The sequence below is a fragment of the Bombus vosnesenskii genome, unplaced genomic scaffold (genome assembly GCF_011952255.1).
Source record: "Bombus vosnesenskii isolate JDL3184/JDL3185 unplaced genomic scaffold, Bvos_JDL3184-5_v1.1 scf7180000013265, whole genome shotgun sequence".
Taxonomy (NCBI): Eukaryota; Metazoa; Arthropoda; class Insecta; order Hymenoptera; family Apidae; genus Bombus; species Bombus vosnesenskii.
The window spans coordinates 3,972,756-3,997,133 of record NW_022882925.1 but is presented as its reverse complement, the minus strand read 5'-3'; the positions used below and the strand labels follow the sequence as shown (position 1 = coordinate 3,997,133).

Sequence of the window (24,378 nt, the reverse complement as noted above, 5' to 3'; positions counted from 1 at the left end):
CGTTTTCTGCCATCGTTTCTTCGTTTCCTCTCACTTTCCACCGGCATTCACACCGCCCTTCCGTTCGCGGAATCCCACCATACCTCGTCCCTACGGTGCGTAATCGATTTTGTGCGTTACGTTATTAAAATGGGGAGCAATGTACACGAGCGTTGTGACAAAATAATTTTTAACACACGGGATCCGGCGGAATAACTTGTGACAGCGTGCAGGACACGATTACTTGTAGAAAAATAAGAAAAATATATAGAATGAAAGCTTTTTATTCTCGGCTTGATTTACGAGAAAATCGAGTTTGAAAACTGATCGAGTATACTGAAACTTTATACGGAATCACGTCGTGTCTGCTTTTACGTGTTATTCGACCGGATCCTCTATATCTTTTTCCGTTTATGTAATCAAATAGGGAAACAAAAGGAATTTACGTTACAACTATAAACGACAATATTCTTACATATTCAGTCTTGCATAATCTTGAACTAATATCATTGATGAAATTGGTCAGTAGTGACAAATTATTACTAGTACTATACTTCAGGTTCTATAAATTTACCAGCTGTATTGTTTGACGTAAAATTGTAAAATTGTAAAGGAGAGATCTATAACGTACGATCAGTACGTTAATATCGTTAGTTAATAAATTACTGTGCAGAAATGTCCAGATCGTCCCACAAGTAATGCCGTCTCGTACTTTGCGTTTTGAATTTCTAAAGTAAAATGTAACTCGGTTGAAATTTAGAATCAATGACCAACAGAGTTAGAAATTTATAATATTTGGCGAGTGAAATAAATCTCTCCTTCGGATTTCATTTCTTTCGTCGTGTTAATAAAAATATGAATTTTCATAAACAGTGCACTAATAATCAACACGATGATACTTATGAAAGGACTTAATATATAAATTATACTCGTTTGCGCGAGCGTGTTGTCAATTTTATCGCGTGAAAAACGTCGTCGGTATTTTCCCATAGAATTGACTGGAGGAGACCGTTGAAAAGCGCGACAGAACTCCGTCGTTTGCATCGGGCCTCAGACAACAAGTTTTGCGACATTTCTTTTTCTTTTTTTCTTTTCGTCTGGGGTATCTCGATTGTTCGATTAAAGGAAGGATAGGAGGGAAGGAGGTGCAGAGGATGCCGATGAATTTACATCACGCTGACGAGAAGGTTCCGGAGATCGAGACAATGTGTCGATGACGTGTTCCTTGTTTCCGGTTTCGATAGAATTTTAGGGAATTATCGATGGTATGTTTTTTTTCGGAATTTTGATTGAACGCTGCCAGCCACTTCCTGATAAAAATAAGCGCAGGTATTATCTTTTTTTTTTTTATGAATAATACTCAAATCAGGCGATTCATTAAATTAGTTGAATCTATCAAACTCTAATCTATACTTAATACTAGAGCCAAAGAAAGAGCAGAATCGTTTCGAAAATTCCTAAAAATACGTGCAAGTATCTTTCATGATGTTAATTAATTTGACGTTTAATTTTATCGAGCAAGAAACGTGATTACATGTACTTACTCGTTTTTTTCGTGTCGCTTTGATTCCACGTAACTATGCACCACGTATTTACGTTTATACTAGACAAGACCATAAATAAAGATATATATTCAAAATGGGCAAGTACGTATAGTCGTATTTCTGTCTCGACAAAATGAAAGTCAAATTCGTCAAAAAATCCGCTTCGTGTTTCCAGCGATCGAAGAAATTCAGAATGAAAACCACTCGTGGCAAAACCTCTAAACCAGACTCAAACACGATGAAAATATCTTCACTTATTTTCGAGTGAAAATTAACTTGTCCTATAAAAAGCTTCGTTATAAGGTCGACAACTTGGTGACTTAATTGGTTATAGTTCTCCTGCGATATAATTACGGGTACATTTATAAGAAAATCCTCTGATTTCACAATATAAAAATATCTTCCACCATGTGTATTAACAAGGTCAAGTTTTCCATTTTCTTCTTCATCGTCGAGGAATGTGGAAAACTGTGCGAAGAATGTGTGCAGGAAAGCGACAAGAAGTCGAGATTCCCGCGATTCCTGCGATTGTTTTAGACCAGGGAGAGAGAGAGAGAGAGAGAGAAAACGAGATAATGACGGAAAACGAGTATGAAAGAGTGGTGGGAAGGACGAGGTTGGCCAGATTAGACCATCGATGAGCCATTACATAATTATTATTTTGCAGATTTTGCCGATTAATCTGCGTCGTAATCTCTGAATCATAATAAAGAGAAACACGTAACAGCACGGAACTGAATTTTCGCGGGCGATTAACGAAGAATCGTTTCGTTGGGAACTGCTTCCTCCTCGTCGACGCGTTTTTTAAGCCGTCGCGATTATATGTTTTTCTTTTTTTGTCTTATCGAACCGAACGATCGTAGCTTTATCGCGCAGAAAATAATATTATCAACGCGCTGTGACAAAGTACGTACGGCGGATATCTCGGCAGAGACGAAAAATGTCGCGGCAAACAAACGGTGAAAAATTGTAAATACTGCATAAATACCGCTTATCTGGCACGATGACATAAATTATATTTTCGCTGGTTCGTGATTCACTGAATTTCCCTGGCCAATGCGTTATTATCGCGCGCTTGTCAGCTCGTAAATGGCTTAAACCGTAAAAGTAAGAAAAGACGGTGAATACTTTTTACGAGCTGATGATAAAACGTTGGAGCGAAAATGGAATCGTTACACCACGCGAGAACAGCGAAAGTTCGGACCGTTATATTTGAGACGAAGAAAAAGAAAAGACGGGCCGTCAGATTGTGTTTTTCTAAAAACACGAAACCAGTTTACGCGAACGGAGACGCGATTAATTACGGACGTAATTTCCTTGTTTACCACTCGCCCGTCGTTTTCTTCCATTTGTTCGATGGTTTCTCTGAATCGATGCGTTCGATAGTCGAATTCTTCGTTGCCTTTTAAAAAATACTTTTAAAAATACGAAGTTTACTCGAAACTTTGATACAGATATCGCAGAATTTATTTAATGAAAAAGGGGCAAGAAACGACCGTACTTTGTATATACTTTCGACAATCTTCTCTCTGAGTTTTCAAATACTCTGTAATATTTCATTCCTTCGGGATACGTTATATTTACGATATATTCATCGACGATAGAAACACATCTTTACAAGGAACAAGAATGAGTAGAATGTACGCGAAACTTTACCAAATCGATGATCGATCTCGATTTTTAATTCTTCGACTCAAAAGTATCTTCTAAAGTAGTAACAGAAAAAGAAAAAAGTTCAAAGTGAACATAAGCGAATTTCCAGATAAAACCAACATAGTCGACTCTCGTCGAGAGTGACGATTAATCTCGCGAATTCTCTTTCGGGATAATATAAATAGGAAGAGATACAAAGTATATATATATATATATAAAGATTCTCACTAAGATTAAGACTGTTCTCATTGAAAGAGCGAACGTTTCCCCACGTTTTGCAGCTGGAGCAGCGCACGTAAGCGCGTCGCACTCGCAACTGTTTCAGATTCCCGGCCGTTGCACGAGATTGTGCCAACGGATGCCATGGCGTTTTCCTCTTATGGCGGGGATAATGCTGACACGGTGGCACATACGCGTGAACACGCGTGGCACGTGTACGAAACGCGTTGATTATTCGCGAATTGAATTTCGCCGGATGCGAAACGCAAGAACTCGCTGCGTTCACATTTTTCGCCTCACCTTCCAACCGTGTCACTTCAAAAAATCCTATTCTTCGCGGAACACGCGATAACAATACCGAAAATCACAAATTTCTTTTCTCGAGAATATCTGGTTGTTTGAAAATTTCTTACTGTTTCTGACAATCGAGGGTATATTCTGCGTTACATTTAACAGGATTGCAAGAGTCACGAATCTCTGCCAAATATTTGAACGCTAAGTTTGAGAGGAATATCGTTTCTACTTCGAATAAGAAACCGAAATTGACCGATTGAAAAGATTGAAAAGATTAAAAAGATTCGTTGAATATAATACAGTATGACAAAGATCGTACGTGCCAGTTTCGCAATTTTCTTTCCACAATTTTTTATATGAAACGTCAACGGAATAGTTGATTTGATAGAAGTGGAAAAAGATGGGTCGATGGGAAGAATTCTAAGAGGCAATCTTGTTAAAATTCCTTCCCGAAATACGTAACAGGCTATCTCGTTAACGAGGCTTTTTCGATGACACTTGTAGTTTTTCGAAAGAAAAGATTGAATGATCAATTAGGCTGTTCCGGAGTGACGTCTATTCTAAAATAAAGAGGAGCGACAATGTTATAAATATAATATTTTAAAGTTGTTCTTTGCGGCATCTTGTGGTAACAAATTTATACAAGTAACACGCATACTTTTCGAGCAGATGAACACGAACTGTATATCGGGACGATAAAATTGACAAATACTAATTTTTCTATACTTGACAGTTTCATTATACCTGCTAACAATCTGATAATCAAAAATTCCAAGGTAAATTTTGAAAAGAGATTGCTTCTACCAAGCGATCGAATTGACCCTTTAGAAAATGGTAAAACTGTCATTGAAAATCCTTCGACCACTCGACTCAAGTTCCAGCAGATGTACGTTAGCCTTCGATTATTGAATTGCCATCATTGAATTTGAATCTCTTGTAACGATCAACTTCTTCCACTTTCTGCAACGTTAACAATATCCTTCGTGAAACGTGCAACTTAAAAGTCATCCAAACCAGTCTCGAGTCGTTTATTAACGAACAACTGAACCATCCCATCGAAGAATCTGTCGTTTTACCTGTTTTTTAATGATCGCGTCGATCCTTCCAGTTTGACGACGAAAAGCAAAACAAAAAAAAAAAACAAAAATAAAAAAAAAATAAAGGGTATTTATCGACAAATATCACGAATATGTTAGTGGCGAGGGTTAAATAATTGCGGTGGGGTTTAATCGTGTGCGTGATCGTCGCCACGGGAGCAGAAGAGGGACGTTTCCGGTAGGGAGAGTGCAGAAACTTGCGCACGTAAGCATTCGAACCGCGATGATTAGGTTTGGTCGGTCGTTACGATGCGATTCTTGCGGTTGAATTCGCACGATCGGCAGATCTGCGCCAACAGATGATCCGTATCCGTCTTACCGAATAATTGGGTAATCGTGTTACACACTGGACTTGTCATTGCAGAAATTTGCTGTTTAGCAGACGTTCAAATTTCCGTCGTGGCAAACGTGTGCTTCCAGCAGAATTTACGAGTTTTAACGGTGAACGATGCGTGTAAGCGGTAGATAGCGCGAAATAATGGCAAATTATTTCTTTAGCGGACAAGAATAATGAATTATATTATTAACGTTTTGTTTTATCAGCATCGAACGCACGAGATGTCTGAATTTAGCGTATGAATTTTCTATGAATTTTCTATAAATTTGTGGATCATCTTCTGCGTTCTATTCTCAGACTCTGAATTTCCTCTCTTCGCGTACGGATTTAATTTTTTTACTTGCACGTACAAAATCCCTTGTTACGTTACAACCTAAAAATAGCTTCTAGCGTTATCGTAAAACAGAAGTATCGTAAGGTAGAAGCAAAATTGTAAACGTTAAGTTTACACCAATGTTTCGTGCGATACAGAAAATTTGTATCTATATCTTTGCATACAGCTTACGCTTTCAACTTGATTAAATTTTTAGTTAATAATTAGTAGTTTCTTGTTTGGAACAAATTGGTAGTCTTGAAATTGCATTCTTGAATTCAAAGGAACAAGAAATATATTTTGAGCTGAAGTAAAAGGTAAAAGATCCAGCTTGGTTTCCATATAGTTGACAAAGAAGCGAAGAAGAATATTCGTACGAATATACCGTATCTGTTAGCATAATTGATTGCACTATACGTGTATGCTAAATATATCTATATCATAAGTATCATATACCATGTATACCATATGTGATATATCTGATTCCACGTGTATCGTAAAAGCAATTAATAAAAAGCGTGGAATTTTCTGTTCGAAAACTTGAAAACCGTTAGTACAACGAATTGTTAATTAAATGGATGTCAAGTTTGGAATTTTTCAATTCTGGAGTATTTAAGGAGTATTCGAATGAAATGAAGCGAATCTAAAGATTTTAAAATTCAAATTATTTAGTCACTCAGCTGATATTTAATTCGCGCGTTTCGAAAGAGAAAACGATAAAAGCGCCTTGGCCGTCGTACTTTTTTCTCATAGGAGAAGTCCAAACGACTTTTTTATCGACCGATTTTATTGACACTTTTGTTACACGTTGATTCCCATTGAAGTTGAATACAAATGTCAACGGAGCAACATGTATCCTATTCAAGAGACCACTCATTCACCTGTGTTATATACAGTTACGTTCATTGTCATTCGAACTACGGAGAATAAAGAAGCCGGTGATGTTTATCGATGATATCTCGAATAAAATAGAAAGGAGGCTGTTCTACTTTTTGCGTCGACGTGTACCAAAATTAAACAATCTTGAGAAAATCTCTGTTATCTCCCGTCACAGTAACGCGGTGTGGCAAATTTCTTCATACAAACGAATCAGACTTGTGAAACGTTCAAAATCGACGAATTCGTAGGAACAGCTGTCGAGTAGCAGCTTCGAAGCTAATACAACGCGCTCTGTCTATTCGGCTTCGAAGGATAAACATCATTGTTAAGATGAACGGAAAACGGCTGACTTGAGGAACAAGATCAAGATTCGAAATAATTACGATACTACGTAGAAATTGCACAATGGAAAAGATTTCTTGGAAAAAAACTCATCATGTTCTAGACGATCGAAGCTTTCGTGACCACCGGCATCGTGCACGACAGCAGGTTTGATTTCGTGTCAAGTAGGAAGGAGGCTGACACGCGATCGGATGTCGGAAAATTCGCGTACTGCCGGCCATTAATCATCGATCATCTGACCGGCCGTTTCGTTGTCTTTCCGCGGTAGATCACGTGAACGAAACGATCGCCGTGCCGATCAATTAACGCATTCCCTCACGTCATCGACGTTTACCTTTCAAACGAACCAGTGATACCAACAGCAGCCACAAAAATCCATCCGATTCTCGTCTTATCCCGCTTGCTCGAATTGCGGATTTGTCGCCGGGCTTTATCGATTATTTCACGGAATTTAAATCGAAAAGGGAGAAAACACGCGCGAAATTTCCACTCACAGCGTTGAAATTCAAGTTCGAGTCATCGACACGGTTGGCCACGTGATCTTCGCCGCTTCACAGATGTCGTTCGATCGACTGCGTCACTTTTTGAATTACGAATTTCCCGCCACTGCAACGACGCGCCGTTTCGCGATACTCGAACGGTTTCGCGGCGATTTTTCGCGCACAGATCGTCGAGATTTTTCTGCTCGACGATCGAAAAGACCGGAGTGCGGCGAGGTCGACGTTGAAACCTGGTGAAACTGCGATCGCGTTGCCAACGAGCGTACCGAGCAGCGAGCTTGCCCAGTGACGTCAACGCACCTTCCTCGTCCGCCTTTATCCCTTCCATTTTCTCTCTTACCTAGCCTTTTCCTCCTACTTCTCAACGAGATCGAGGATCGTCGATCAGCATTGAGTCACGTACACATTCGCAACGTCGTCTTGCCTGACGACCTATGGCGTTGTCTCGTCTTCTTGTGTAGCGAGCCTTTATCTTCCTTTCTGCTTGTCGCGATTTTTTCTTTCATAAATTAGGGTTATTTCGTATTGCGAATATTGGAAGGTTTATAGTCTATCGTTTGGCAAATGAAGTAATTTTTGTTTAATTTCCACGTTAATTTACGGCAATTGCACGGTAATTTACTGTAATGTTAGTGAATCGTGTGTGTGTGGTAAATAACATGTTCTAGGTTACAGAATTCTACCGTATAATTGTATAACTCTACGTGGAATGGCATAATTATGTAGCTTGTAATTTGTAAATTTGTTTGGAAAATTTTCTTTCTCTTGCTAGCAAAATAATCGCGTCATTGCCATGTAGAGGAATTTATCGGTACTGGTAAGTTTCAACGACTTCCAAAGTTTTTCAATCGCTAATAATATTATAGTTGAATCGTGCAAAAGGACTGAAATATTGGTTTATTAAATATTAGTAGGAATAACATTTGCATCACTAATTTCTCTCGTCCATCGATCTAAATCTTTCTCCTATCTATTAACGAAAAGTTATTCAAATTTCCTATTTCGTGTCTTTTTTCAGAAACCTACCGCTTTTATTACTCGCGTATATATCACTTTATGCTTATTCGTAAGTTTAATATCATTGAATCACTCGGAGATAAAGTACCGTAATTTCTGAAATAAAGCAACAACGATTATTCGAAAGAATTCTCACAATATCGTTGATCGAATCGTCAATTTACAATTGTTATTGTCCCACTGAAATTCGATCGGAAGTTTCCAACGAAAATGGCACTAAGTTAGTCTAAATTCCACAAAGTCTGCGCTCGATCAACGTCACCAATGGCTGAAGCAGAGTTATCGATTCGTTAGTCAGACTTGATTCATAAGCCTTGAAGAATTTATGAGAATTCATAGAAGCAGTATGTCGGAGATGCTACGCATATTTGATGAGATTTAAACACGCGAACCATGAATGTTGATTTTGGCATTGGGTTTTTCGGCTATACTAATCGAGTAGTTCTCAATTACTCTGTTGCTCAAGGTATAGAAAGTCGTCACAACTGTTAGACATCTTCTCCTTCGCTTGAAATTGTTTTCTTAGGTCTCGTTTAAATCAACCAACCTATCCAAATTCAAGCAATTAAGGACGAAGCCGATAATCCGCCAGAAGCTTCTAAATAAATACTTCCCCGAAATTAACCTTCTCTCAAGTTCAGAAAATCGTAGAATCTACTAAGCGGGTAGAAAGAAAAAAAAATAGGAATTTTTGAAATTACCATATTTATAGCGGCGATGTACGAAAACATAATTCAACGAGGCAGAGCTGTCGAAGAAAAGATTTCGGACGAGATGTGTCAACGGAACGTTGATTCTCAATGGGTTAAATAAAGCAACGAGACAATATCGTTCAGTAAATCAACAATTTGCAATGATGATTGGCCCACTAAAATTCGATCGTGTAGGCTGGTTTTCAACAATGCTTCCAATCTATTATTTCATTCGCATAACGCTGCTCGTTAGATAATTTTTCGTTGATCGCGAGATCGTTTCGCGAGCAGAGCACGTGCGTACACGGTGCATCGGCTTGTGTGCACACCGTACACGCTAATGTGCACTAACATGGGCCAGTGTGTACACTGGTATCCACTAATGGGGGACACACTTCGCCGTGATAATAACCAATTACGTCAACGAGGCCGGAGGGCACGACCGTGACGTTTCGATGAGTGCCGTCAGTACTCTGACAAGCAACGATCATCATCTGGCCTGATCCGTCCAAATCTTCCTTCTATGGGCCATCGATTTTCATATTCTACTATAACAGATACTCGATTCGATGCAACCAAGGTCATTGATATTTGAAACTTTCATCAACGTTAGAATTATCGTACAAGTGGAAGTTACCAGTTTGCGTAATTTTCTCATCCAAGTTTCACGGATTCGCAACGTTGTTTATAGACTTGAACGACTCTTTATAATCTTTCATGGAAGATTTGTATACTTGAAACAGCGCATTTTTGTGCAATCGATCGTTTCAGGTTCTTTGCATTAAATCGAACGTATACTCGTTGAAATTTTTAATCGAATGCGTAGAGATGCAGGGATATAATATTGCATAGTGAATGAACGAGGAATATCGTCCTCCGTATTTAAAAATATTCAGAATTTTCAGTATTTGTCAGATAAATCTTATCGAAGATGTTTGAGATAATTCGTAAAATTGAAAATCAAAGAGTCGGAATTCCATTAATTAAGAGAGGAAGGAATAAATCAAGTCGGGATATACACAGAATACGTTTGAAGTAATTTCCAGAAATTTGAGAAATTTGAATCATTTGCATACTCGCCTCCGTGCATGATTCACGACTTAACGAATTTCCTGGACAGCTGATTCACTATTGAATGAAATCCACGTGAGGGCCGGTAATTAATTATAACTGTAGCGTCATTCACTCGTACGTATGTATGTTTTCATGGAAGATTCGTAACTTTTCTCGTAAATTGCACGAGAAAAAGCGTGCAGTACGCGCGTTGCTATCGAAATGCACGAGCTGAATCGGTTTCAAAAGTGACGACCTTCGAGTACGGCTATCTTAGTCACGATTGTTGTGAAAATGAGGCAAACGAGCGCGTAATAAAACTCTTTTTCAAGTAATCATTCTTTTTCTCGCCCTCGAACATTGACAATGATTTTACCGCTAGAAAGTACCCGTGTCTTCGTCGTGGCTCGTCGAGGTTACCATTTCTCACTTTGTGACACTCATCCTTGCCTTTTATTGTTGCGTCGGGATACTAAAACGTCTCGTGATACTTCTCCGCTTTGGTTCTTTGACCTTTTGTTCGCGAAAATTTACGATGGAATTCGCGATGGATTCTTCAATTTTTGAACTACGAATCGTGTGATTCAAATTGTAAATTTTATTTTCACTAACCCTTATTTAGTTCTTTTCTCGTTTAAAATTAAATTCGAAAAATGTACTCTTCGGTTGGATTGAAGAATTTCCTTTACGATAAATACCGTGAATCCGTCAATTACTTTTCCGTTCAGCCAATCGCGTACTCCTCTGTTCTTCTGAAATAAAATCTGCAAGCAGATCCCTCCTGCACGACTGAATTCAATATTACTGATAGAATTTTATCACGAGTTAGAAACGATCAGTATCGATAGAGCTTCTTCGATAATTTTAACGGCAATACAATTTTAATAATCGTAAAACAAATGAAATTTTGCAAATTACGAAAGAGGAGTTTACGATCTGCAACTTGTCGCATAAATAAATAAATACAATAATAAATATTATTAACAGAAAATTATCGCAGGCACGAACAATTCTACACGTAATTTTACAGCGCTAAAAATTCCCAATAAGATCTTTCAATTAAACTTCTTCCATGATCTAGAAAGTAGCCGTGGCGTCAATGACCACAATAACCGAGGTTTACCAGGTGTAATTGCTATTGTCACGTTCTGCAATCGCGTTATCGCGAATCTCTCAGTTTCTTATTCAAAACAGGCATTGTCTGGGCGACAATGAGCAGCGTCTAGAATGACAGCACGAAGCACGAGAATAGAGAAACGACGAAGCGTATTACCTTGCAACGCGAATTGCGACATCCTTCTCTGGGACTGTCCTCGGTCTGATATACCGATTATGCGTTTGCACTAGGTTGCGAACACCGATTTGCATGTTTCTATTCACACCTCCAATTGCAATCGAGCTAGCTCTTCCTTCAATTAACACCGATCACGATCTTCCATGTGTCATGTGGTTTAAAGTCGTATTATCTTCAAGCAACTAATTACTAGGTCGTGGATACGTAAAGTGGAATATCGCTGTGGTCGATTATCATTCATGTTAAAGAAGAATAAATTTTGCAGGGATCATGCACGTATATTGAATGTTAAGAATGTTATGAAATGTTATGAAAGTATCAAACTTGTGTTAGTTATTGTCACGTATAATCAGGAATACTCGCGCGTTTCTTTTTTTTACGTGAGTTTGAACTCGAAGATAGCGACGTGGAAATTGTTGGAAACATCTTTGCATTCGTGTGAAATTACAGTCCTCTGTTCTACCTGGACAGTGTTTCAATACGTAAATAATTACTTCAATTTGCTGCCTTTGACGAGTATGCTCGTCATGCGTAAAAAGTATGTACGATTTGCTGTTCGAATTGCAATCTTGGTGAAAACTAAAATACATTCGTAAACTTTAAACTGTTTTGAATATTTACGCGCCAGGACGAAATAAAACGAACAAATAGAAAGATGTAAATAATTATTACGAAAGAAGCGTATATAGTGCGAATAATGCGACACATTTTAGATACCTGCTTAGGTCAAGCAGGTCGCGATGGCTAACTGGTTAAAAGAAATCAGACCAAATTGAAATTTCAAAGTAGGGTGACTATGAGACAGATCTGCGATATAAAATATATTCAAAGCGGAAGATACAAAGGCGAATTATTATTTTGCGTGGGCAACGTGACTCATCCACTTTCGATCTCTCACTTATTCAAGACACAAAGAAGGCATACGATTGGAAAGTTTTCCATTTGCGGAATTTCATATCCTACTACCTATAGGAAATTAAAATTTCATAGGAAAAGCTATCGAAACTAGAAAATAGAATATCAGGAGATATATTCGAAGCGAAACATATAAAAATTTCATCTGAACAGCGTGACTCGTTCGTGATTTTCGATTTCTAGATTTGTGTGCAAGGGTGTTTCGTAACTGTCGTTTCCCGAATTTCCTACTCTGCTTCAACGGAACAAAAATGAACGTTTCACGTTAGAAGAATGTGCGAAGAGCGACCGTGTGAAAAGCAACGTATTTTCAGCATAAAGTATACGAAGATAAGTAGTCGTTTTATTCGAGCAACGTGACTCGTCCACTTTCGATCTCAGTTGCCTCGAGACACAGAAGAGTACACAGCTTGGATGCATCGCGAGCTTGCGAGGCAGGTGAAATGTGTCTGGAGAACAAGGACACACGGCGATGTACTTGCACGAAGCTACGTGCTCGAGGAACTTGATAGCTGGTTTAGCGTGTTTCGCGTGGTGTCATGGCTCGTATGTGTGGAAACTTGGCATAAGAAGTAGGGGCGAGGAGGGAAGAGGTTAGGCCGAGATTAAACAATTGACTGGCGTGATAACGAGGGCACTTCCCGCCACTAAACTCATCCTGTCGTGTCGTGTCGTCTAACCTACGTGGCTCTCTGGATCCACTTAATCCTCTGCTCATCCAACTGCCCTTCAGGCCATCGCGTGTTGCATCATAACGTGGAAATGCCTCCTCGTACACCTCGCTACGAATTACCTTCGTTCCAAGCGTCGTGGAAATGTAGCTGAACAGCTTCTTGCACGCGACAACTTGGCTGTTGCCAATGCTTTGTATTTTATTAGTCGATTAATTCGGAGTCATCGCGTTGAATTTTAACCAGTTAGCTGTTTTCGACGAGTTTCGAGTGCGCAATTTATTGTCTAAATTGTAATTTAATAATTGCATCAAATTGCAGTAATAAAATTAACAAATAAAACGGTGGTTTCTTCGCGACTTAATTCTTGAGAAGACTTATTAGATATCCTACTCTTTTGATTTTCAATTAAAGAAAAATGGTGCTGAAGCCAAGGAAACGAGAGATTCTGAAATGGTAATTTGGGTGTTTTTAATTAAGGATGCCCAGGGAAACCATATAAATTTGGAGACGCAGAATTTGAGTAATTGTTAAGTGAAAGCTGTATTAAATTCGAAATACCGAAATAGTTTACATACGTAATTTAGGTTTGATGATCCTTATCGAACAAATGAAACTTAAGCTGTAGTTGTGATTTGTTTTGGTTAAATTTTTGTTCCACACTTGTACCACAGAGTTTCGTATTTTATTATTTCGATAGACGTGTTACGCGTGTACAGGACGCGAAAGTTTGGAATTAGTTTTTCTACAGTTTTTCTACAGATTCGTTTTATGCGAGACGGATAACGAAGCCGATGTCAGCTGATTCAGAGATACGATCAGTAAATGTCGATTAAATTTCACAGCGACCAATAGGAACGACAGTCTGCGTAAAAAGGTCAGACAGTGTCTGGCCTTTAAAAAATCATTCAGTAATCATCGCGGTTATATTCCACTGACTTACTTCGTACGATATCCTTCCGAATGATCAAAGGGCTCGTACAAATTCGTTCTTTTTCTGCAGAAAAAAAAGTGAAAGAATAATTTCTAATTTTCACAATGATCTTCTAAATTGCATCTTTCGTTTTAACAAAATATCGATCATATCGCGCAATTAAATATCACAAATGCGAAACACGACAACTCACTTTTCCTGTCTTTTAAATTTCCAAACTCAATGAAAGCAAAATTGGAATCATCATCAAGTTTCACGTGTACGTCACTTTTCGTACTATTTCATACACCGAGTCTCGGCACTTCTGGCTACTACGATCATTGCCCACAGTTGAAAAATTTGGTAATTCGATTCTTATTATAATCTTATTACTATAACGCATGTTGCTACGGGAACAAAGTTTCTGGCGAATTACGATCAGTGCGCGACTCGTTGATGCGAACGTGTACCAGAGAGATAAGGTTAAACGAGCCCGGAAATCGTCAGTTAAGTGACACGGTAGAACGATCTTAATGGCGATAAGGTAAAAGAAATTGTCCCTTTCATTCAATTTAATCCCGCGATTCTCATCGAGAGAACAGCACCGTGCGTCCGAATGAATCGGATGCTTCGCATTCCAAAACAAGTTCAGGAGCAGCCTCGCGACTTCTTCCCTTTTGCGTGACATCGTAACGTAAACCTTCGAATATTCTTTTAAACAGCAGATATCGGCAGGCGATACCGAAGAAGAAGAAGAAGAAGAATAAGAAGTCTTCTACAGCTTCACGTCTGAATTTCGCGTTCGTTCTAACCAAATCGAGGAAGACGAGTTAACTCGTCGCTCGAATTTCCCAATCTCTTACGTATTAACGTTTTTACTGTTCGATGAAAATCAACTCAGGTCTGTTGTCGCTTGTCCGCGAGTCGTTCGTGTCCTCGTGATCCGATCCATCGATATCTTAATTCGCGCCGATGAGTACGACCGGTTAAAATGGAGAGCGAAGGCGATGGAACAAGAGAAACGATAAGCGTAAAGAAGCGAAAAAGAGAAAGCGAAAGGCGGAGTTCGTACTACTTCGATCGTTGGAATCGTGCAGGATGCTGGCCAGTTAGTCGAACTTAAACGGCGCGTATGTATGAAAACTACGCGGCATGACGTCTTTGTGTCCCAGTTAGAACAATTTAGAGGCCCAGTTGTACGGCGAAGGCAAGTTGTTTTAAGAGGGCACGATCGTTGCAAATCGCCCGGCGAGTAATTGATCCTCCTCCGAGGCAATTTAGCCTCTAGAAATCTAAAGCTTCTAGCTCGTTTTGGTCCCGTGGTTCATCGATAGCGGAACGGAAATCCAGTCAATTAGAAGATGTCCGAGATTTTCTGCTCTTTTTGCTTCCCCCTGGGCCTGCTGACGTAAATGCTACGTGTGTGCGTGGAATGGTTAACGAACGAGGGGGGTCGTTGATGATTTAATGCAATCTCGTTTCAGGTCGTTCAAGGGGGTACTCTAATTTCGAATTTTCAAGAAAACCATCTCTCTTCGTCTGTTTTACGAAGACGTAGGTTCTTGAAATTACACCTGCAAAAGCATTTTTTCGAATTCGTAAAATTAATTCTATCGTGCAGATTCAAGAAAGACGGCGAACAGCAATTCGAAACGATATTTCTAGTTCCAGCAACCATCGTCGAACGATTATTTCTTATCTTTCGTCCCGCGAGACACGAAAGAAGTCGCCAAAATCTGACTCTGTAATTTTAGAATGTCACCGGTTTTTTTTTTAATTTTTCTTTTTTAAATATTTCTTTCGCAATCTAGTTCATATCCTAATTATATTTATAATATTTGGAAGTTTTTGGTTTTTTCGATTCAAATAAGCGAAACGTACGAGAGTCTGTACAATTCAGCTATATTCGTTTGAAGAAAATTCTTTGTCAATATATACGAGGAAGCTGATATCAAACCTCTTGCGGCTCTTCTAGAAAAGAAATTCTCTAGACTAAAATAAGTCTTCTCATAAGTTTTCTACTTAACTCCTTAACCCCTTAACGCACAGATCATTCCTTTATTTATTAATGGAAATTTATTACAATATAGTGGAAAACAAGCGAAAATGCAATTATATACACAACATGTTTCTTTATGACATATATGGACACCTTTCATAATTCATATAAATTATCGTATAAATTAATTATATAAGATACTATAGCTTGAATGCATATAATAATCGCTCAAACTAGAATCAATATGGATATCTTTATTTATAAAATACTGTAGTTTTTCAATCCACAAAGATCGATGTCAAAAACAATTAATTCAGTGAAATCCAATCTTCAAATACACATATCACGTTAAATACGTGCGTTAAGTGGTTAACGATGGTCCATGTTTGCTCACCTACACCTGTTCCTGATAGAAAACAGCGTGCCTAGGGAGATGATTCGTTTTGGATGAATCGCCCTCCAACGCGTTCCGAGAGGGAAACTCCTTCATAGGCTCCATATCTATCACGTGGTGTTCGACGTCGCCTAAGATAAAGCTGGTCTTTTTCTGCGGGCCCTTGTGATTCTCTCCCAGGCTGGACCTCGAGGAGGTGAGAGGATGAGGCGAAGGTTCGCGATACGCTTCCGAGGATTCCGCGAACTTGGTATGTCTGAATGAATGAAACACAGATTAGCATCGTTTCTATAATTAAACGCGGTCTTCGGATTTTCATTGAACATTCGAATAGAAGGAAATGGAAGGCCAGATTCTAAGATTTCTAAGAATTGCCCATGATTTATCGTTGTGTCACGCTTTTGGTTTCTCTCGAGACGATCGCGTTGCGAGCAGACCGGGGATTTTTATGCATTTCTAAGAAAATTTTAAAGCGAAAAATCTTGAAATTTTTAAATAGAAAAATCGCACAGGATGCAACGTTTTATGAGAAAATATATAAAAATATCTAAAGCGTGGAGATTTCTACGTATAGCTGGTAGGCGAGACTATTTTCTATCTAAGACGAAGACTACGTTTCGGTTCTATCCTCCTAATTATATTTTGTAAAATATGAATTTGCGTAAAAATCCGCTGTCACATTTTGCGCCAGTGTCGCAGCTTATGAAACGTTGACGCAAAAGTTATAACTCGTAACGCTGTTGCCTCTGAAGAAACATCGAAAGAAGAGACAGATTTGAATACCTGGGATCTAAATGCTGTCGCGATGGTGATTTCGATAGGGAGCTGATAACTGGAACTTGATCCATCGTCGTCCTAGAACTGGATCTCTTTATCGTGTCTCTCGACTCGCTCTTCCTAGAGTCTAAGGTACACTTGGACGGTTCTCTGTGTATTCTTCTGTCTTCCTTACTCGGTGCCCGATTTTTCCTTAAGGTCGCGTTTATATCTTCCAATACACGATCATAATCCTCTTGGTTTCTTAATTCCTCGTGGGAATAATGATTTAAAACGTGCGGATCACCGTCCAGGAACTAAACACAGAATGAAAATATTTGCATTTCTATTAGTATATCATAACTATTAGCAGACTGCAGATTTTTATGCATTTATAGGAAACGTGAAAGCGTGAAATCGATACGAGGAAATATATAAAATGTTCAAAGTACAGTGATTTCTATGATACTTGATAGATAAAGTAATTTTCTACAAATATTCAGCTTCCTTAATTATATTCCAAGGAACGTGAATTTGTATGAAAATCAGCAGTACATCTATACAATAAAATTTGTCTAATAATTTTATTGTTAAATCATTTTCAAGTACCATAGACTGTACGTATGTACATGTCGAGAAATTAAGCTACTTGTATTTTCTTTGGATTTAGATGAAATCTGACCCTCGTAGCAATATTTTGAAGAAACTATGTACAGTTGAAGATTTATTTAATCCTGATGCAGCCTTCGGTTCGCTTTTGTCCTCACTTGTTTTTTCAGAACTCTACTATTTTTTAAAAATATTGAGCAAGATTTTCTCGAATGTAACCTTGAGAATATATTAGAATCCTAGTGTCCTTGTTCAAGTGACATTTTAGAAATAAAAATAGTTACGTATAACACAGATATTAAGGCGCGCTTTAACGAGAGGTACTTGGAAATACAAAAAAACTCTACGATAGTTTTATTCTTATCCAAAATTATAACAATTGGCCGATAATAGTCTCTTACGAATACGATAGACGTATCAACATTGAACGCTTATATTCCATATCCGTAGACAATTTAAGGATTTAATTTAATTTATTAATTTAATTTAACGCGTCAATAGAAAATTATATTACACGGAAAACCAGATTTCACTGTGGTCTGAAAATGTGTTACAGTCCATCAAAAAAAAAAAAAAGGGCCAGATTCTACACACGATTTTAAAACAGAAAAGTGCTAAAAGTTTACAAAAGCCACTATTACCTATAGCTTGTCGTAAATAAATAACTTCGATAGAATGTACTGGCTTTTTCGACTAAAAAACGTAACGATATATTCTATTACTGCGTTTCCTTGATTCTGCAAGTATAGTTGGAAAATGGAATCAGAGAAACGGATTTCACACGTAAGAATCACTTTTATCTCGAAGATCTTAAACGTGTACTTGAAGTGGAGAACCGCAGCAGGATTAAAGAGACGACGTTCGTGTACAACGATCTAATAAAAAGAAAAATAGTAGCTACATGTTTAGTACCTCGTTGTGCGTGTAAAATATGGACTGCTTTAAGTCAGTTTGCGCGCTTTGCATGCTCTCGCGTCTAAGAGAACCGTCAGGGCCGGTGATCATAACTGGAATCGGAGTGAGCGTCATCGGCACGTTCATGTGCAATCCGCCTGTTGACGACGCTAGGCTGGAACCGGATCCGGTGGTCAAAGAACTGCTCGACGCATCGCGATAATGAGCGAATCCGCTGTTGCTCGCACGTTCTGAAATACCTAATGGTGCATAGAAATTCAAAATTAATTTCAGGAAAAAAATTCCATTTTACATACGGCGTAGCAGGAATGGTTGGTTCATCGAGAGTCAGTCGAGTCTCGCTGAAGCCAGTTTATTTAACGACCACCTCCGTGAGAAAAACACTCGCAAGTTTGTGGTAAATACTTTTTTAAGATAAGAATTTCGAGTATATCACAGGCTATATAGTCCCGTTTGTGGATAGCAAGTTTTTCTGTAATTTCCTTTTTCTTTTCTTTTTTTTTTTTTTTGGTTGAAATGATCAGCTTTCGCGTTCAATGTTTTCTATTATTTCTAGTTAGTTGTTCGTTGGCCATTGTTCAGATTCACCGTACCGAGCGAATTTACGAAATACAATTACAACGTGCATCGATCTTTGTCTTATTCAAAAACCGTTTTCCCTTCGAATAAAAGCGAAGAGTTCGTGGAGCCAGCGCGCTACCGCGTTATCGTATTTGCTCGAGCGTAGTGCGCCAACTTTGTCTTTTTTCCAATTTCTTCGCTTTTGTATCGATAGTATCGAACGAACGTTCTCCTTGACTGTCACGACAGACGAGGAAACGTTGAACCAAACTAGACGGCAAGAAGTTCGCTCTACGGAGATATGACGTGTCGTTGTTGAATCGCGTCAGTCGACGGAGTGTGTTGACGAGAATTCAATAAAACGGTAAATTTCAAAGAAGAAAGAAAAAGGGAGAGAATGGAAGAGGCGCCAGTGATTCTTCAGAAACGTTCAGAGTAAATCAGTTAAGTCGTTACATGTAAATTTGATAAACTGTACGACGCGAGAGGTGGATTTCCAAGAAAGTACACGCGTTGTTATGGCGACACGAGCGAACACGCGAAACAATGACGAGAAGCTCGTTTGCGACGCAGATAGAAAAATTTGAAACGATCCGCGAGAAACCGTACGACGCGAATCAGCAGCTTTCCAACGTCGCGATGATGTGAAATCATTGCTGAGCATTGTTTGTCCTCGAAATTCCTCAAACTTCTCTATAGCGTGGGAGTTTAGCAGGGGAGAAGAGAAGAGCACAGGGAAATTAATTGCGGAATTCATTCGCACGGACGATTGTCGGAAGTTGAAGAAGAGGCCATTTCGTCGCTTGCACCGCGTGTTGGAAATCACCGAGTGAAACCCGGAAATAAGAGAAAGAAGTGGAGAACTCGAGGAGGGTCGAACCACTTAAAAGAGAAAAAGTAGTTGCAATTACAGTCACGAGACGTGCCATCGGTACGACAAGTGCAAAAAGCGAATCCTTGGCGGAGAGTACAAAAATAGAAAAACGGACAACGCGTTCTAAACGGCACACGTGTGCGACGTCAGTGCATTTTTCTCGGAAACAACGGACGCTGATGATTCTGTGTTATTAGCGGACTTCGATGAGACTATGCGTATGACTTATAGTCACGAACGTTTCCGTGAACCTGAGCCACCGAAGATGGCATGTTTTCCCCAGATAGCTGGTGATACATTACTCAAAGTCGCTAAAGTGTCGGTAAGACAGATGCTGGAGCTTTAACGAACGATAAACTGATAGATCAACCGCTGAAAGAAGTACTCTTGCCTGCGTAGTTGAAGAGGAATTTGTTTCAGTGAGAGCGTTAACGGACGAGGATTTTTCGTTTCACGTTCACAGCGATCGCCGTGAAGTTCGAAATAGCGAAGACGCTCTATCCGCGCAGGAAACACGCTACGCTCCGCTGTTTCGACGTGTGTTTTTCGATAAGGGGAGACCGATAGGACGTAACGTGCCTCGCGAGAACTTGCTAAGACGATAAGAATGAAAGGCTGGGTCGCGTTGATGTCAAAACGATGAAAGAAACCGAAGAGACCAACCAAGCGTTGAAATGATTTTTTTTTCTTTTTGAAGCCTGTACGTTAAAGCTGAGCGAGCAAAAACGAAAGATGCATATTCCAAGTAAACGAGAGAGAATTTCGTGAATGTGGGTTCAAGATATTTTGTCCTGTTGAAAGACGACAGTACTAGTCTTCGGACTGTTTGTTTTACACGTCACGTAGCAGAAGCTTTTGAAACATTTCAAGAATACTATTGCGTTTAGGCAAACTCGTGGTAAAATAAAAACCTTATAAAAAGCTAATGGGACGGAATATACGCGAGGCGAGTTTCACGATTTTCTGGAAAATGGGGAATCATTCACGAAACATCAGCACCATGTGTTCTGCAGTAAAATGGACAGGCGGAGCGTGAAATAGGTACCTTGGTGGAGAGCGCTAGATCGATGTTGATTACCAAGGCTGTGTCAAGTACGTTGCAGGCCAAAGCTGTCAAGACAGCAGCGTATGTTCTAAACAGAACCCTTTGGAAACAAGTACACAGGGCATGATGGCGTACGAAAAATTGATCACCGGTCGCGAGCCGGAGATTAAACACACGCGCGTGTTCGGATGTCCCGAAAGTAGAAACTCAATGAAATTCAATGCGAAAAGCAAGAAAATAGTATTTGTTAGCTACGGGGAGAAGTCGACAAACTATCGACCGTGGGATGCAAAGCGTAAAATTCACGTGATTCGCGACGTTGTTTTTAATGAGAGTTGCGTGAAGTCAGAGCCAACCGTAGAGACCTGAAAGAAGACACAAGTCTGGTTGGTTTCCGCTAAACTACAATATCAGTGCAGAGGATGAGGATGCTTGGAAGATGGAGAGGTAGTATTGGTACAGTCAAATGACGCGAGAGTTGGTTTTCAATTGCGACAAAATTCCTATGTACGTGGAAAATCAAGATCGATGAATCAGCGAAGTTCGCTAGGAATCCGGAATGTCATAAACGGACAAAATGTATTGATGCTCGCTTTCATTTTATTGAGCGACGTTCGTGAGATTGATGTGCTGATACGTAGAGACTAAGCAGCAGCAGCAGGTGACAGATATATTTACTGAACCGGTAGTGAGATAATTTGAATATCTGTAAGATAGGCATATCAAACGAAACTATATAAATGAGAGAGTTAAGATAAGATTGTCAAACAAACCACAGGCTATATAGTCCCGTTTATAGGTAGCAAGTTCTTATGTAGTTCTTTTTTGGTTGACGCTCGAACACTCGGCAAACGGCGAAGGCTTTCGCCTTCGACATTTCTTTTTCTTTCTATTTTTCGTTCAGATTTGCCGTGTCGAACGAATGCACGAAACACATTGTATCAATTTTCGTTTTGCTATCAAATAAAATTCAACAGTGTATCTTCTGGTCAAACGGTTAAATTGTTCTATGAAATTTGTATGAATTTTGTAGATATCAAAGAGAATAAAGTCATTGTAATTAGAATAGTAATAGATTCTAATAAGTTATGTCAAGTTACGCGGCATTATAATTACCAATGCAAACGTAGTTAATATTAAAAGACTAGAACCGAAACTGTAGGTTTATGGGTGTTTTCGTAGGTCTGTTTAATGGTTTCTGAAACTGTTTCATGGGTCTTTTGCCAGAAAGTTTCTTCTCCGATATTACCATTTTTTTCTAAATATGATGCAATATGGAACAGTCACGGAATTCATTCTTATATACTGTAAGCTTGAAGTTACTAAGTGTAGAAGCTAAGAATTCGAAGAAAAGTCAGCTTAGAAATGTATTGATACGAAGGAAATGACTACATTCGTTTCAAATTAATAATAAAATTAACAGAAGCGTTCTATCCAACTACAAGTGAGAAGACGAGTTAGAAAATGATCTAAATTTCTTAGCCGCTATTGTATGTATTTTGTGAAGAAAAAATCATTTAAATTTCCAAAATTGCATCGTCCTAAATTTACAAAATTTCTATGAAAATCTTTTAAGAATCGATGGTCCTAACTCCCTTGATAATTTTGGCGTTAACAATTTAGTAATTTCCCTTTTAAAAAAATATGTTCCATCCGAACGATTTACTATTTAACAATGGTTTTAATTATGGAATTAATCGGTAATTAATAGGCTCGAGCACACGTTCAGTGCAATTACAGTTTGATTCTTTTCTTGGTCCAAGGTTCGGACATATTGGCAGTGGTCGGAAAGTGGAGTGCCAGATTTTCGACTCGAGGCAAAAGCTACAACGTATACGGCGGCTAAAAGATAGTTTGCGTCGCGGAATGCGTCTCATGTCGCGGACAGTATCGCTTGTGACAGTACAGATTCAATAAGCTTGATTCATGTTAATCGAGGTCAATCACATTTCACCGACAGCGTACAGTGGTCGATAAAATAGAGTTCTCCATCGATTACTATCAGATGACTACGGATATTTATGCAAATTTGTATTTTTATGAATTATTTGTAACTTGTAACTTGTAAACTTGTTCCACCTGTTAATATGTTAACGTATACTGCGCTTTGCACATTTCACGCGTATCCTCGCGTATTATGCGAGTTCAATGGATTTTTGCATTTTCGACCTGTCAGTCTGGTCTCTTAAACTAGAAACATTACGAAATTAAAGACGAATAAGGACAAAGCAAATGCGACTTTCAAACCGAAATAAATTTCTAAACGAAGCACTTAGTACGTCTAAGAGATTTAGGATTCAAACGACGAATTAACGCGTTTCCCGGTGAATGCATAAAAATCCGCAGTCCGATATTATCACGACGATTCTTTGAAGAATTTTAACGAAGTTGGGAATTCATGCTTGTTAGAAGTTTTTCTTTGCTCGTACCTCCTTTCGATCGCTGCATCGTCCTAAGTTTGTCCAAATCAGCCGCTGAGCATAACGGTGTGTCAACCTCGTACGTATTGTTGAACAAGGAATAGTTCACTTCGTATTCCCCAGTCTCCTTTTTGAACGTGATTATGTGTTCAAATCTGTGTCCCCATAAAATTTCAGACGGCAGGTACGAGCTCCTGGCTTGAGTCGTCATGCCAGTTGATTCGATGACACCTGCAATTGACGAGGAATTTTAGAAATTTTGCTTGTCTTTTTGACTCATTAACTACATAAGGTTTCCTGAAATTTGGTCCAACGACAGCTGTAATCAATGCGAAATTATAGAAATTTATCTTCCTGATTCATCCAGTGCGTTATGCAACTGATGGTTCAATTACTCATCATACAGACTGATTCGACGCGGAAACATAAGTCATACGAAGCTTCTCTTTGTCGAAAAAATAGACCTCGATCGATTGAAAATTAGTGCGTAAAAGTTTATCAAATAATAATAATTACTTAATAAAAACGAAAGATTGTCTCGACGAATTTTCAAATTCGATTTTTCGAAAAAGTTCGAACGAAGATGTCTTTTGTTTTAGATTTTGAACTAATCCTCGCACGTGAGATAATCTATCAGCGATAATTTACTCGTATTTAATCCGAAAGTGGTTTGTTTCACGCGATCGAACGAAAACCTTTTGCTTCGTATCTTCGACTTTCACCTTGTTAATTTAATACGCGGGACCTGCTTATTAAATTACCTTCCAACATGACGATAATCTCGAATCGTTCCCTGAGCATATCGCTGGCTGATATATGATAAAGAGGCGACTTTTCGTCGATCTTGTGAACGATCGTCGTTGGCCAAATAAAGAATATCTTGTCCTCCTCGCCATCGCCGCCCACTTTCAATTCTGTTTGGAAGAACGGCAGCAGTTCTCCTTCTCTGGTAACCTGAAAGTATAGTTGACGCCATCAGATCATTATACTATTGATCCTGGATGAAAGCAATAAAGTAGAATTTCGTAGAAATTGGCGCTGGACGAAGTTCCTTCGATCGAATCGAGACAACTTTATAGAGGAGAATTTAAGC

General features: G+C 38.9%; 1 protein-coding gene across 4 annotated transcripts in view; it reads right to left on the bottom strand.

The window, feature by feature from the left end:
• Positions 1–15: 15 nt before the first annotated feature.
• LOC117242973 (G protein-activated inward rectifier potassium channel 3-like) overlaps positions 16–24,378 on the bottom strand; it is a 42,195-nt gene continuing 17,832 nt past the window's right edge. For all 4 annotated transcript variants that reach the window (XM_033510049.1, XM_033510050.1, XM_033510051.1 and 1 more), the window contains 6 exons: positions 24,047–24,239; positions 23,295–23,516; positions 18,383–18,624; positions 16,889–17,178; positions 16,106–16,361; positions 16–90 (listed from right to left, as the gene is read on the bottom strand). In XM_033510049.1, the coding sequence (XP_033365940.1) occupies positions 16,106–16,361; positions 16,889–17,178; positions 18,383–18,624; positions 23,295–23,516; positions 24,047–24,239 (1,203 nt within the window). In that variant the 3' untranslated portion in view covers positions 16–90. The remainder of the gene's footprint in view (positions 91–16,105; positions 16,362–16,888; positions 17,179–18,382; positions 18,625–23,294; positions 23,517–24,046; positions 24,240–24,378) is intronic.